The 15,716-nt window shown below is 35.1% G+C and overlaps 1 protein-coding gene across 1 annotated transcript in view; it reads left to right on the top strand.

The window, feature by feature from the left end:
* Positions 1 to 15,716, top strand: part of LOC150086821 (protein O-linked-mannose beta-1,2-N-acetylglucosaminyltransferase 1-like) — a 392,325-nt gene that overhangs the window by 96,595 nt on the left and 280,014 nt on the right. Inside the window, exons 11-13 of the mRNA XM_090371595.1 lie at positions 4,268 to 4,366; positions 7,688 to 7,783; positions 14,681 to 14,757. Coding sequence (XP_090227721.1) covers positions 4,268 to 4,366; positions 7,688 to 7,783; positions 14,681 to 14,757 — 272 coding nt within the window. The remainder of the gene's footprint in view (positions 1 to 4,267; positions 4,367 to 7,687; positions 7,784 to 14,680; positions 14,758 to 15,716) is intronic.

The following is a 15,716-nucleotide window of genomic DNA, read 5'->3' as shown; positions in this document are numbered from 1 at the left end:
AAAGAAATCAGAAGAAGGTTCTGAAAAAATCACAAAAAGGGGAATAAAAAGCTTGTGAAATGAGCTATTGATATAGCATGTTCAGTGCTCTAGAACAGTGGTCTGCAAAGTGGGGTGTGCGAGATGATCCATGGGGGTGCACAAGATAATCCACAATAAATCAATATTTATTAATTATGAAAACGTTAGTTTTTTGAAACGTAATTGAAAATAAAAATTATAAATAAAAGTTTTTTTAATACTTCAATATGCGGCTTTGTTTGATCATGTGGCATTATTTGATCATGCACATTCAAGTACATATATTTTGTACTTGAACTTCGATTTAATTTTGTTTTCTATTTTTATTTTTTAATTTGTGATCTTTTAAAATTATTTGGGATTTTAGATATAATGCCTTCCATGTAAATGATATATATATAAATAAATAAACATTAAACTTATATATTTAATTTTTTATTCCGGGGTGTGCACTAGTCCTTTTAAATAAAATAGGGGTGCACAACCAAAAAAGTTTGGAGACCACTGCTCTAGAAATCAGTGAGACATTGTTTTATTACAGAAGTCAAAGTTTAACTTCCATGGCTCCGATGGTGTATGGTATGCCCAGCAATGTAAATAATTTTTTCATAATTGTTTAATAAACACTGAATTCATTTTAAGTCAGGTTTTGTGAAGATGTGCATTTAGAGTGGATTAATTCACTTTGTGAGAGGCATAATGAATTCAGATGCTTATATCCAAATTTTGATGCGCCATCTGATTTTTGATAATCCTAGATATAAAAAATTATTAATATTCATAAAATTAGATATCTTCATTTTTTAAAATTACTCTACATCATATTCACTGTAAAAAAAAAAAGGATAAGTTTTTACACATATTATTTATTTGTTAGATCAACACTATTGCAGAAATATCAAATATCTCACGGCAAAAAATAAAGAATTTTCAGAGATAGTAGTTAAACTTATTTGGTGATATAAACCTCTCTCTCTCTCTCTCTCTCTCTCTCTCTCTCTCTCTCTCTCTCTCTCTCTCTCTCTCTCATACTAGCAGAGCTGCTTGTAAAGCTCTCTAAAATTTGTGAACCATTTAGAGTTGGGTTACAGACCTGTTAGCTTAATGTCTGTTCCAAAGAAAATAATGAAATCGCTGGTTAAAGAATTAATACAGTATAACTGTATGCCTGTCCAGGACCATCTGTACAGGCAAGCAGTTATACTACAATCACAGCGTTGATTTAAGGGACGATCTTGTCTAACCAAACTGATAGGTTACTATGATGAAGTGGCCAAGGAACTGGATGCAAAAAATAATTTTGACATCATATATTTGGATTTCGGGAATGCTTTTGATACTGTTCCACATTAAAGACTGCTGTACAAACTGGAGTAATGTGGCATTAAGGGCACATTACTGCTATAGATAAAGGGATTAAGTGGAAGAAGACAGAGTAGTTATCAATGGGCACTGCTCTTCGTGGTCTAATGTTATTAGTGGAGTTCCTTAGGGTGCAGTGTGGGTCCATTGTTTTTTTTTCATATTTATCAGTGATATTGATGAAGGTATATCAAGCTTAATGTCTAAGTTTGTAGATGATGCACTGGTTGGCAGAGTGGCTAACAACAGTTATCAGGTAGGTTGAGCTACTACAGTAAGGTCTAGGAAAATTAGGTTGATGGGCTGAGAAATGGCAGTTGAAGTTCAACATTGACAAATGCAAGGTATTACCAATATGCCTTGCATATGGATAGCAGTAACCTCAGTGTAACATCAACTCTGTGGTACTACACTCAGGCTAGTAGAGAATGAAAAAGACCTGGGGGTAATAGAGCAGTCAGACACGAAATTCTCTGAGTAGTGCAGACATGGTGCTAGGACAGCTCATGGGGTCAATGATATGCAGAAACTGCTAGCAGAGATAAGGAGGTGGTTATCAATTTGTATAAGGCCATGTGTAGGCTGCATCTTGAATACAGGTCTGGAGGCTTCAATTTAGGAAGGACATAGATCTGCTGGAATGGGTACAGAGAAGAGCAACTAGACTGGTGAAGGAAACAAAGGGGTTACTTAGAAAGGCTTCAGTTCTGCAAATTTCAGCATCTCGAGACTAGACACCTGTGAGGAGATCTGATTGTGTGTTTAAAGCCTTGAATGGATTGAGTGAGCTGAATGTTAATGACATCTTTCTACTTGCTGAGACTACACACGAGGGGTCATAAATTCAAGTTGAAGGATGATTGTAGGATAGATGTGCAGAAGTTTGCATTCAGCCAGTTGGTGATTGATTTGTTGGAAAAGGCTTCTGTCTGTTGTGGAAGTGGATGGGTTAAGTAAATTCAAAGAACTTGACAAATTCTTGAAGGATATGGAGGATGAGTGAACTGTGTAAGTTTTTTTTTTTTTTTTTTTTTTTGTGGCTGATGCCAGATAAACTTGCTTTCTTGCATCATTTGGCATTACTAATGCTACTACTACATTATCTGAAAAAAAAATTTATGCTATAATACTTTTCTGAAATAATCTAAATCAATTCATGTATTTTGTATTGATATGTAAAAAAATTGCTGTTTTTTAATTATACAGGCACTCTGCGACTTACGTAAATTCGACTTTACATAAGTTTTTGCCAGCCAGTGCAAACTGAAAAAAATATGGAAATGTATTTTGCATCCCAAAGGAATAAATGGAGGTATTGGGAAAATATGGTAATGTGAACCTGATAACTTTTTTTTTTTTTTTTTTTGTAATTAGTTCCAAAACCTTGGAAGTTGAAATTTCCGCTATATAGCTAAGCTAGTTATCTCTCTAAAAGATCATTTTTATAATGGAAATTTTATTAGCTTTATATAAATTTATGTCAAATAAGCACAACACAAAAATCATTTTTAACTAAAGGATGCAAAAAAAAAAAAACAAAAAAAACAAAAAAACATGCAGCCAACATGTGTACAAACACTACTATTGGCTGAAAGGAAGGGCTATGCAGTCCAGCCAGAGAATATACTACACAAATCATTGTTATCATATGTTCCATTATAAGAATCAATTTTTGAATGCCTTTGTGATATTTTTCTAAAACACATTTTTGGAGGTCACTTCCATAAAACAATAAAAAAAAATTTGCACTTTCCGGTTTATCGGGCTTTTCTGTTAGTGAAATCTATCATATATGGGTAGTAAACTCGATCTTATTGCATTTGCGATAATACTTATAACTGGAATTGTATGGGTTTTTACTTTATTATGGTGAAATTTGTTTTCCCTTCACTGAAATCTTAAATCATATAAAAAACAAATTTTCAGAATCTTCTCTTCATTCCTATTTACTTATTACAATGATGAAGGGAAAGCAACCAATGGAAAGTGCAAGTGTGCTAGGAAATTAAACAAAATTGATTTAGAAATGAAGATGAAAATGATTAAGAAGTATAAAGAAGGACAAAGTTTGTCATCTATTGCATGGGAATTAGGTCTCGCTGCTCCAGCAGTGAATACTATTTTAAAGGACAGTGCATGTATAAAAGAACATGTTAAAGGATCAATGCATTTAAGATCAGTAGTAATCCCAAAACAGCTTTCAGGTGCTATATCAAAGATGGAAAAGCTATTAATAATATGGAAGGAAAATCAATTTAGTAGCAAGTGCCTCTGAGTCTAATGACCATTGTTATTGTTGTTGTTGCTTAGGGGCTTTACGGCGCAAGGACAGCAAAGGCCATAATGTGCCTAACTATGGTGATGTTAAGTACATAGTTCTATCTGTACAGATGTTATTCAAGTTTATAATGGCCATTCAAGCAAAAGCAAGAAGTATTTATGAAGATATTAAGGATAAGTATGGCAAACCCCAAGCCAAGTTTGTGGCAAGCAATGGGTGGTTTAATAGGTTCAAGCATTGTGCTGGTTTCCACAATGTTAAAGTAAAATTTTTTGTAATTGCACATTCTTGAAATTTTTCCAGCATGTGAGATAAAAAAAATTTAATAAATAATTCTATTTACATGTTCATCGAACATTTATTTTTTGCTTCAATAAAATTAAGTATGCATAGTTGTGAGTGCTGCATAAGCCTTTAGGGAAATTCCGATTTACATAAAATACGAATTGCGTAGAGTTTGCAGAATGCAACCCTTACGTAAGTCAGGGAGTGGCTGAGTTTAACTGATGATTTTTTTTTACTCACTTATATTTCTTAATATTTACAGAATTTATCTAATTTTCTGTTGTGAAGTGATATTTAGAATTTTTCTTCTTTTATCAGTGGAAGGTCAGCCAATTCATCCTGATCCTATTCCACGTGAAAATAAGCCTCGACAAGATTTTTGTCAAGCACATCCTGATTTCCCACACTTCTGTGACAGTAAGTAATGCAGTTATCTAAATGATAAAAAATTTATGAATTTATATGCAACTTCATTTATTATAAAACAACTACCATATTTGTCACCTTATATGATGCTGTGGTGTGAAGATGCACCCTAATTTTGGAACAGTAAATTTAAGAAAAAAAAACTTTCGAAAAAAATTTATTGTTAATACAATGGAAATTTAAAATTCAATAAAAGTAAAACACAAAAGCCAATAAAGAAAGGTATAGGATTATTACTTATATTATTTTCATCATCATCAGCCATTTTCAATCCACTGCAGGATGAAGGCCACTCCAGCAACTTTCCAGTTCCTTCTGTTTTGAGCACTGGCCATCCATTTACTACTCGAAAACTCATGAATTTCATCTATCCATCTCCGCCTTTGTCTTCCAGGTTTTCTTCTAGCTCCTCTTGGGTACCATTCTGTTATTTTCTTAGTCCATCTGTCATCATGTCTTCGAGCTATGTGTCCTGCCCAAGACCATTTTAGTTCTTTAGTTTTGATAAGAATGTCCTTTACTTGAGTTTGCTGCCTAATCCACGTGTTTCTCTTACTAACAGTCTGATTCCCAATATAATTCGTTCCATTTTTCGCTGTGTAGTTCTCAGCTTCTCTTCCATTCTTTTGGTGAGTGCCCAAGTTTCACTTCAATAAGTCATGGTGGGGAGTATACATTGATTCATTATTTTACGTTTCAGACAAACTGGGATATTGCTCTTCAGTATGTGACTATATTTCCTAAATGCTATCCATCCAAAATTTATTCTTCTCTTGACTTCCAGCCATTTATCATTATTACAGCTAATAACTTGTCCCAGATAAGTATATGACTCCACCTTTTCAATTACTGCTCCTTCAATCATTATTTCCCTTTCCGTGGCATACTTGTTCATCATTACTTTTGTTTTAGCCATATTCATCTTTAGTCCAAAATCCTTACTAACTCTGCATAACTGATAAAGATTTTCCTCTAATTCTTTGGGATCGTGGCTTATGACCACAATGTCATCTGCAAATCGTAAATGGTTTAGGTACTCTCCGTTCACATTGACTCCTTTCTGCGACCAGTCTAATCTTCTGAAAGCTTCCTCAAGGGCAGCAGTAAACAGCTTCGGAGATATTGTGTCTCCTCGTCGAACTCCTTTCTCGATTTTAAATTTGCTACTGTCTTTGTCTAGTCTAATAAAGGATGTAGCACTCTCATATATTTTCTTCAAAATCATAATATATGGAGTATCTATGCCTTGTCTTTCCAGTGCCCGAAACATTGCCTTATGCTGTATGGAGTCAAATGCCTTTTCATAATCCACAAATGCCAGGCATAATGGTGTTTTATATTCATTTGCTTTCTCCATTAGCTGTGATATTACGTGAAGGTGATCCATAGTTGAGAATCCTGTCCTAAAGCCAGCTTGCTCTTTCGGTTGATTCTCATCAAGTATTCTTTCTAATCTGTTAGTAATGACCCTTGTGAACAACTTGTAGATATGGGATAACAAGCTAATTGGTCTATAATTTCCAATTTCTGATTTATCTCCTTTCTTATGCAGCAAAACTATGATTGCATTATTCCACTGCTTAGGCATCACACCTTTTCTAATGCACTTTGTGAAGAGCCTTGCCAGTTTTTGTGTTATGTCTCTTCCTCCCAATTTTAACAACTCTACAGTAACTTCATCTTCCCCCGGGGCTTTCCGATTCTTCATTTTCTTCAATGCATGTTCTACCTCATCAGGAAGAATATCGGGTATGTCGTATGTGTTGCTACTTTGCAATCCATCTTCCCCACTGCTGGTATCATTCCCTCGCTCCTTGTATAATTCTCTATAGTAGTCTTCTGCTATTTGAATTATGCCTTCTCTGCTGTTTATAAGTACACCATCGCTATTCTTCAGTTTCAGTATCATTTGTCTTTCTGTATTACTGCTCATGGCTGCTGATTTAAATCCTTTGTTTTCCCTTAATGCTTGTTCTACTTTTCTTGTGTTAAATCTTCTTATGTCCTCTCTGAGTCTCTTTCTAATGGCTTTGCATAACTCAATATACTCAATTTTCTCCCTGTCAGTGTTTTTCTTGCTCTTCATTTGTCGTCTTTGGTTCATCATGACAAGTGTTTCTTGACTAATTTTTTCTTCTTTGGATTTCTGTTTCCCTATAGGTTTCTTGGGCTTTATCACTTTCAGAAAGTTGTAATATTCCTCCTCGATATCTTGGTCCTGAGCAGTCTGCAGAAGCTCAAACTTGTTCTTAAGTTCCAGTACATACTGCTTTTTCTCCTCCTCTGTTATTTCAAAGACCTTTGTATTATTTACTCGAGTCAGTTTTTTCCTTTCCTTTCCTACATCTATATCAAGTGTACATCTTACCATTCTGTGATCACTTCCAACATTTACCTTATTCAGGACGGTAACATCATTCACAATATATCTTCTGTTAGTGAGGATGAAGTCGATTTCATTAGTTGTTAATCCATTTGGACTCTTCCATGTCCACTTTCTGTTCACCCTTTTCTTGAAAAAAGTGTTCATTACTGACATTCCTTGAGATTCTGCAAATTCCACAAGTCTTTCACCTCTTTTATTTCTTTCACCAATTCCAAAATTTCCTATAGTTCCTCTTTCTGCACTGTTTTGCCTTTTTCCAACCTTAGCATTGAAGTCCCCCATAATAATAGTGTAGTGGGTTTTCTGCTCATCTACAAGACTCTCAATTTCAGTGTATATTATTTTAGTATTATTCAACTTCAAATTCATTACCCACTTGATCATCATTATCCTCAACGTCATGATTATCATTATCATCATCCTCTTCACTAATATCACTGTCACTCTGATACAATAAATGATCTTCAGTGCCATCCATTGCACTATTTATTTCGGACCACTGCCTCTCAGTAGGTGGTGGTGGTCTGAAATTTTGTTCTGCTGCTGCTCTGCTCCCATGTTTTTTGGCATATTGTACCACTTTAGCTTAAATCCAAAAGTATAATTTCGTCGTCTTGATGCGCCAGCCATTGATTAGGGCTTAAATGTATAACTGGAATTAATTTTTCACTCCAATACCAGCCTGGTAATTACTGAAAAGTATAGCAGTTAACTACTGTACATTAACTCTCGATTTTGCACATGTGCTGTATTGCCACTTTTGGCTTCTAAGATGCAGGGCAATTTTTTAAGTATTTATAAGGGGGAAAAAAATGTGTCTTATAAGCTGACAAATACGGCTTATCTTATTACATTTAGAATTTAATTTCATTAAAGTAATTTTAGAATAATTCAATTAGGAAACATTTCCTTTTTTTCCTTCCTAGTTGACGTTGTAAATGATCCATTATTTGCTGCTCCGCTCGTGAAACATACTTCATCAGGAAAGAAAATATACAACATACCTATTCTTGTTTTAAGTGGTATGTATTATGTAATTTCATTTGTTTCTCTACAACAAGATGTTATAACATAAATTTTTAATTTATCAACTTATATGAAACATTAATACTTTTGAAGGTTGTTTGACCTAACATGTTTTTCATTATTTTGAAATAAAATAAACATTTTATGATATTAATTATAAATTTAGTTTGCAGTATAAATTGCAAACATTTATATGCAGATAACTCAGTTTTTAATGTAATCTTTTAAATATTATTATTATTTTTATTTTTTATAGGTTTTAAAAAAAGTTGTGTACTGAAATCAGTAATTTTACAAAAGAGAGCTTGGGCAGTGATAAATTTTTTGAAGGAATTTTCTGGGAACCAACTCCACAAAGATATGAGCGAAGTTATATAATTGAAATTACATATTACACAATGATTTTCTGTCATATGGTACCATCAAGGACTGGAATTCTGAATTGAAATGGGGTAATAGAATATCTAAAGATGAACCCGGGTCTTAATAATCTGATAGTATTGACCAAGGAAACATCAGTCCTGTGCTTGACTTCATTTTGAATGATCATCAGAATGATCATCAAATTCAATGAAAATGGGTATCAAAAGATTTAAATGTGGAGAGAAGAGAGGTTGGGTGAATTTGCAAAATTTTTTCAGCCAGTTGGTGCCCATGGATGAAACTTGGATTTGGGTCTATGATCCAAAGACCAAACAACATTTCATGAAATGGCATCATGAAGGATTTTCTCACCACAAGAAATTTCAAAGAGCATCATTAGCTACCAGTGTGATTGTAATTTAAAGGATAATATTCATTTATTACCTTAAGAAGGGTTAAATGCATTGCATGTAAATATTGTTTTCCCTTGTTACTGAAATTTCATGAGCAATTAATGACAAATGTCATGGAAATTCTCCAGAGGAATCCTCTTTGCATATAACATTCCCAATCAGAATGCTCTGGTAATCATGAATAGGGTCAGTGATTTAGTGATCAGTATTGGCAATATGATGCAAGTAAGTAAACTTACATAGCATCAAACAAAAAAAAAATTAAAAAAAATAAGAATAACAAATTGTTACTGTTCCCTTCGTTTCATTAACCTGTTTGTTTCAAGGTTTTTTTTTTTTTTTTTTTTCCCAATAATTTATATGGCCAATCTCTTTTTAAAGTCGATTTAGTTCCAACTTCCACATGAATAGACAGAAACTTACTTCAACAGTCATCACTCTTTAACTAAAGAAATGTTTCTGGCCACCTATTCTGTAATTATCTGCTCTCAGTTTCATTTATATTCTTTTGTGTATATCATGTGATTAAGTGTAAAGATGCCCTTAGCGTTATGTGTACTCAATCCTTTTAAATCCCTGAACGCTTTGAACAGGTCACCTTACAAAGCCTGGTTTTCAAATGCTAACTTAAGTGCTCAAGTCTCTCTTGATAAGAAGATCCCTTTGTGCTCTTAACCATTCTCATCACTTCTTTGCACCCCCTCCTCCACTTCCATCGGTCCACATTTTTCTTAAAGGGGATTTCCAAGTTGGTATATAATATCTGAGATTTGTTGTGGACATTCTTCCAATGATGATAGCTAAGGCTGCCATTTGAGAGTCTAAAATGCTGATGGAACTGATATTCATGCCTTACTTGTGAGTCAAGTGGATTGGATTTAAGCAGAGTCCAGTTATTCTATGGCAAACAAAATTCTTTGTTGCACTTTTATGCTGGTGGAAAAGTTAATAACCCTGGGTACATCCACCATGTGCAAGGTCTAAAAACACTGTGCTGGAGGTGGCCGCCCAGGGAAATGAATGTAAGCAAAGGTTGAAGTTGTGGTGGTGGTGTCAAAACCACACAAAGGAAAATGGCCAAACTTCTGTGTTACTAGGCATTGTTAGTGATCATTCTCATCACTTTACTTATTGGAGGCTCGAAGTGGCGAAAACCATGTTAAGTCTCAGAAAAAAAATTCGGCATATCCCCATCTCTTTTATCATGCAATATGGGGCTGCTGAGTTTATTATATGAGAGACATGGAGAAATTTGCTATTCATTATATTTCAAGAATACAGATTTTTAAAAAGAATTTTGCATGCCAGGTGCTACATAACTCATTGGACTGAACCTGTTGGTGACACTCTAAGAAGCATTTATCAGCTTGTGTATAATCTTGTCTCATCTCTACTCTGCCATCTGCGAGAAGAATCTGAGTAATGAATATGCACATAGGGGTGAGCACTATCAAAGCCATGTTACAGTATTAATATAGGCTGTATGATGTAAGGAAGCTACACTTTTGCTGCAGTAGCCAAAAAAAAAATAATAAAAGAGACGATCTATAAAAACCTTATCCCTTTTATTCAACTCTTTCCACTACCAGAAGGTACTTATCCAGTTGTCCCTTGAACTTTACCAGTCAACTTCAGCCACTCAGGATGGATTTCTTCTAGTGGTCAACAATATGGTGACCAAAACCTGAGATCTGGTGCATTAGTTTTTTCTAATAAATTATCTCCCCCCCCCAGTTTTTATGCCCTATTTTAACGTGAAATTTCCACCATCATTCAGTTGCTTCCCCCGTGCTTTATATATCTCATTTGAATCCCCCTTCAGAGATATTTTATTTTCAAGCTGTGCAAGCCTTTGTAATCGCTCTTAATGTGGACATCCCTTTGTTATTCACACTAGATGAGTCACTTGTGTTTGGTCTCTTTCCAGATGCTCAGTGTCTTCTCTGCTTCTAAACTTGAACCCAGTATTCCAAATGTGGCTGCACTATTGACTTGTATAATGGAATTATAACCTTTTTTTCCCTATACATAGTGGTAAATCATTGATAATACATTGTATGCATTCCTGGCCACTTGGTTATACTGCATGCTAACCAGGCAGCATGAAAATGTAACTGTCTTCTCTGTCTAAATCATTCGGAAGGAGATCAGAATTATTTGAATTGCTAACCACCCTTCTGATTTTTGGGAAATATATTGTGCAAAAAGGAAAAGTGAAAGAGGACCAGGGTATGTCTTCCAGGGGAAAAAGTTGTTGAGCAGATATAATCTTTAAAGGGCACAAAAGGTGATATTGTTGCACACATTGGCACTAATGACATTAAGAGTAGGAGATTTGCAGACTTACTTAAAACAAGTACAGGGAAATGTTGAAAAAAAGTTGTTTAAAAATGTCTGAAATTCTGCCCAGACATGACAGAAGGGAGTATATGATGAGAGCCTTTTTAGTCAATTTGGCCCTGGAGAGACTTACAAGGTTCGTGGGGTAGAATTTTTCCCAGCATGGTCTGTGCTTGTTAACAGGAGACACTACTTCTAAAGAGATGGGGCACACTTAAATAGAAAGGGTACAAGAATATTTTCCAACTATCAGGGCAGTGTTGGGTGGGTCGGAAAACTTGCTAGCTTGGGGGATACACACCAAAAGACTAACGATGGTTGCAGGCAGAGGTGAAAGTAATTCTAACACTGCTTCTATCAGAGTGAGCAGTAGCCTTGAAAGCAAGGCGGCTGGGGATTTCAAGAACTGCTGTTAGTCATCGTGAAACAAATGAATACACGGTCTGTGTTAGGCTAAGAGTAAGAACAGGTGCATGTATACCAATGCTAGGAGTATAGTAAATAAATTTGATGAATTTGAAGTGCTGGTCAAGATATCGTGTGCAGACATTGTTGGGATTTCAGAGATGTGGTGAAACTCAGATATAAGGGATGCAGAATTTGAATATGGGGAGTACAATGTATACAGAAAGGACATAATGTATAGTAGTTTGACTAGCGGCACTGGGGGGGGGGGGGTTCTCCAACTCTGCAATTGGTACTTTGAGACAGTATTCTGTAAAGACCAGATAGTGAGTTAAGTGTGTGTTTGTGAAGGGTTACTGTAGGTTGGTACAGAAAGGACAGACAGAATGGGAGAAGGGTTATCTGCTTAGTTAAGAAGCACATAAAATCTAAGGCAGTGCATCCAGTTGACTTGGGTGGCCAGTGCAATTTTGAGTTAGTTTGGTGTGACATAAGCACTTTGTGAGCAAAAATGGGAGTAGGAGTGTGTGTTATAGACTTAATGACTGTGATGAGTACAGTGAACAGCTGTACAGAGAAATAGAGTAGGCCAGTAAATTAGAATATCCTATAATGGGGGCTTTTAACTTTCCAGATATTGATTTGAACTTGTGTTGGTCACTCACACACTAGCAAGACTTGTGGAATTATTGGATGGCTGTTTTCTAGCATCTTATAGAGGCAACAAAAGGGAGTAATACTCTTGATCTGATTATCAGCAGCAATTATTCATGCATTAAAAATCTGCAGATAAAAGAACCACTAGGTGGCAGTGATCAGCGTATTGATTTGGGATTTGCTTAGAGAGAACTACCATCAAAGGTAAAGGGAAAGGTGTTTCCTTTCGTAAAGGTGACTACAGTAGTTTCAGACATCTATTTTGTTCCAGCAACCAACCACCTGCCTTTAGCTGGCAGGTGGTTGGTTGCTGGAACAAATTTCCATTTGTTGTTGTGGAAGTGGTGGCTTAAATAAATTCAAGGAAGAACTACAATTGAAGAAGGTCATAAAACAAGAATGGTCCTAGCACTGAACCTTGAGGGACTACACTTGTAACCATGGCCCACTCTGTAGAATGGCCATTCATAACAAAATTTGTCCTTCATCCATCCCAGTCCACCTCAAGATCTTGCAACCCCAGTAGACTCCATGTTACACCTATGCTCATCTTAAAGATAGCCCCGACTTAACCTCTCTTGGCATGAGCATATCACAAATAGATATCTTGGAGATGATCCTAATAAAGAAGAACTGTTCACTTTCCTAAATCGTATAGGAATATATCATAAAATATAGTTATATTAATGAAGCTGATATTTCATATTCACCATCAGAAAGACACAATATGGCCCCGGCAGCCTATGTGTCGTTAAATTCAACAACAAATAGATATTGTTGAAGTGACATACCCTGATTACTCTCCTTAACTTTCCTATCATCAACAGACTTAGACATGAAATTGAAATACTATACCAATATCATTATAGAAAAAGGAACACTAAATTTGCCATGAAACTAATATGGTAGATTAATGCTACAATTAAACTTATACCTAGCAAGGTATGATTTTGCTGTCTAAGTACCAAGGTACCCTAATAATGAAAATAAAATCATAAATTATAAAATGAGAAAAATATTAGGTAACACTTTCCCTTAGCAGTGCAAATGCATGACCCCCCTCTCCAAGGAAATGTAACTTCACACCCACCAACATATGAAAGCCACCTCCATAATAAATAAATAAATGAAAGACAGATAGCTCACAAGCACCACCACCTCTTTAAGGTTGACATTAATGCTTGTGAACTCTGAAAAGGATTGTATTCTACAATAGTCTTGAGACATGCCAATATCACTAATAAAAATTAGAAATAGCAAAGAATCCAGTACTGAATTTTGTGAGCCCCCAACTCACTACCTTCATCATATTGATGAATAATAGTGGCCATTTATAACTTTTGTATTCTGCCACTTAACCATCTCTTTATCTACAGTAGTGACTTGCTGGCACATTGTTGTTGTTTGGTATTTAGGAGCATTAGCAACTAAGGCCATATTGCTCCAGGGATATGCAGTGGTCATTTCCTGACCTTTCCGCATCCTCCGTATTTGGTGGTCATGGGCTTGAACCCTGGTCTAATCAAGAAGCATTTGCTACGCACTGCTGCTCCTGGCTATGGAGGCACCATAATGCCACATTACTGCAGGTTGTAGAGCGATTATTCATGTGGAACTGCATAAAAAGCTTTATTGAAATCTAAGTAAATGATGTTAAAGTTAATCTTTGCATCCAGTTCTTTAGTGACAACCTTACAGTAACTAATTCAGTTAATTCAGATATAATCTGTCCTTAATACAAAACCATGATGTTATTCCCTTATCTTTCTTAGCACACATTCTTACTCATTTCACCCTTGGAGCTATTTTTATGAATGGGTGGAGAGAAGGGGAGAGAGAAATTTGCATATCTTTTTTAAGGGACTTAGACTGAATACAAGGATTCTCTTATCATAATTAGTAAAGTATGCTCACCTCTTTCTTTTTCAGTTCTTCCTTCAGTATAATTGCATAGATTATCAGCTCCCGGTTTTCATTCAATTTTATTTGGTGAATTGTAATAATTTTGCTTATAGTTCAGTTATATAAAAAAAAAAAAAAAATTGCTCACCCCTCCCACCAGTTAATATTATCAAAAGGCACTAATTAGTACCCTCAAGTTTAAAAACTTTTTCACTTGTGAACATGGATGTAAAATTATTCATTTGTTACTTTATTCAGCTTATCAGCACTCAGTGAAGAATCTTTGATGCTTTTATCATAGAAAGTATAAAGTGGTATTTAAGCTATGAACTGCTGTCACATTCATCCCTTTCTTCACATATGGTACTTTTGGATTATTATCTATTTCCTGCACTAAAAGAAACTTTGAAAGGATGAAACTTTGGAGGAAATAATGATAGCTCATGTAGAAGAGTAGTTGAAGGACTAAGACAGTGGATTCTCCTTAATGGGAGGGGAGGAAAAAGGGAGGGGAGGAAAGATTATCAACTGTGTAGCCTTTAGAAATGACTGCTGAATAGACATTGATTCATTTCCAGATTGTTTCATTATTTTTAATGTAAGCCAGAAACGTTTCAGATACCTCTTCGATTTTTATTTAATAGGAGAATGTCTATTAAGTATTTCTCTCACTTGTAATTTCTTAAATAATGCTAATGATTGAGTGATTAAAAATATTTTGCATCTCTTTATTACTGCATATGTTAACTAAGCTTTCTAATTATACTCATTATTAGGCATTCAATTTTATGATAGTTGGATTTTGGTTTTTAGGTGAAAATATACAGTTTTTGCCTCTGACTTTAGAAACATTAATTCGACAGTCAGGTGTGAATCCAGGACATGTTGTAGTAAGTGGAATAGTTTTCAGTTTAATCTTTGTTTAGCAATTCAAAATTTTACAGGGAAAAATATCTCTTATTGTAGATTGAATAAATATAAATATTAATGATTTTTATTGTGGGCCTTGTCTTAAAATTATAGGAATGGAAAAAGTACAAGTGTAAATTATATTGTTAGTTACAAATTCAAGTTAATACAAATTTATATTGAAGTTACAAATTAAAGTGTAAACACTTGAATTTGCAACTTCATTGGATTGCCATACACACTCCTCTGGATGGCACAAAATTAGCAGAACTGCACTAATACTACTTTCACTTAAACAACTACAACCATTTGTCTACCAACAGAAATAGTCCCTACCTGCATGAATATAGATGTATATAGTAAAAAAAAAAAAAAAAACTTGAATAAGGAAGGAGAAATTTTCATTACAAAAATATAATGAAAAGCCTAGGGGATAATCCAAGTAACTAATAATCAGTTACGTAGGCCAGTTTCTAATTATAACAACTGGCTTATTCAGCTAACTAAATAAACATCATAACTAAATCCTATAAGACTGAAAAACTAATTTAATATTGCCACAATTAAAAGCTAATTAAACATTCATTAGCATTAGTAGAGGCATTTGATGCAAGAAAGCAAGCTTATGCAGCATCAGCCAAAAAAAAAAAAAAAAAAACCCCCACTTCCACTTCACCCTTCTGCCGACCGGGTTAGCCGAGTGGGTAAAGTACCTGCCTGGCAACCCAAAGGTCGCGGGTTCGATTCCCGCCTCGGGCTTGGATCAAAGTACTGCAAAAACCTTTGGAGGTGCAATATGGCCACAGAAGCCGATGCGCCAACAACTACCAAATCAAAAAAAAAAAAAAAAAAACTTCACCCTTCTGTTCGTTCAAAATACCTGTCCAGCTGAGCCTTAAACTTATTTAGGCTATCAACCTCCACGACAAGGGATGGAAGT

The sequence above is a fragment of the Mastigoproctus giganteus genome, chromosome 4 (genome assembly GCF_048544385.1).
Source record: "Mastigoproctus giganteus isolate SK-2022 chromosome 4, ASM4854438v1, whole genome shotgun sequence".
NCBI lineage: Eukaryota > Metazoa > Arthropoda > Arachnida > Uropygi > Thelyphonidae > Mastigoproctus > Mastigoproctus giganteus.
This window is presented reverse-complemented; position numbering and strand designations above follow the sequence as displayed.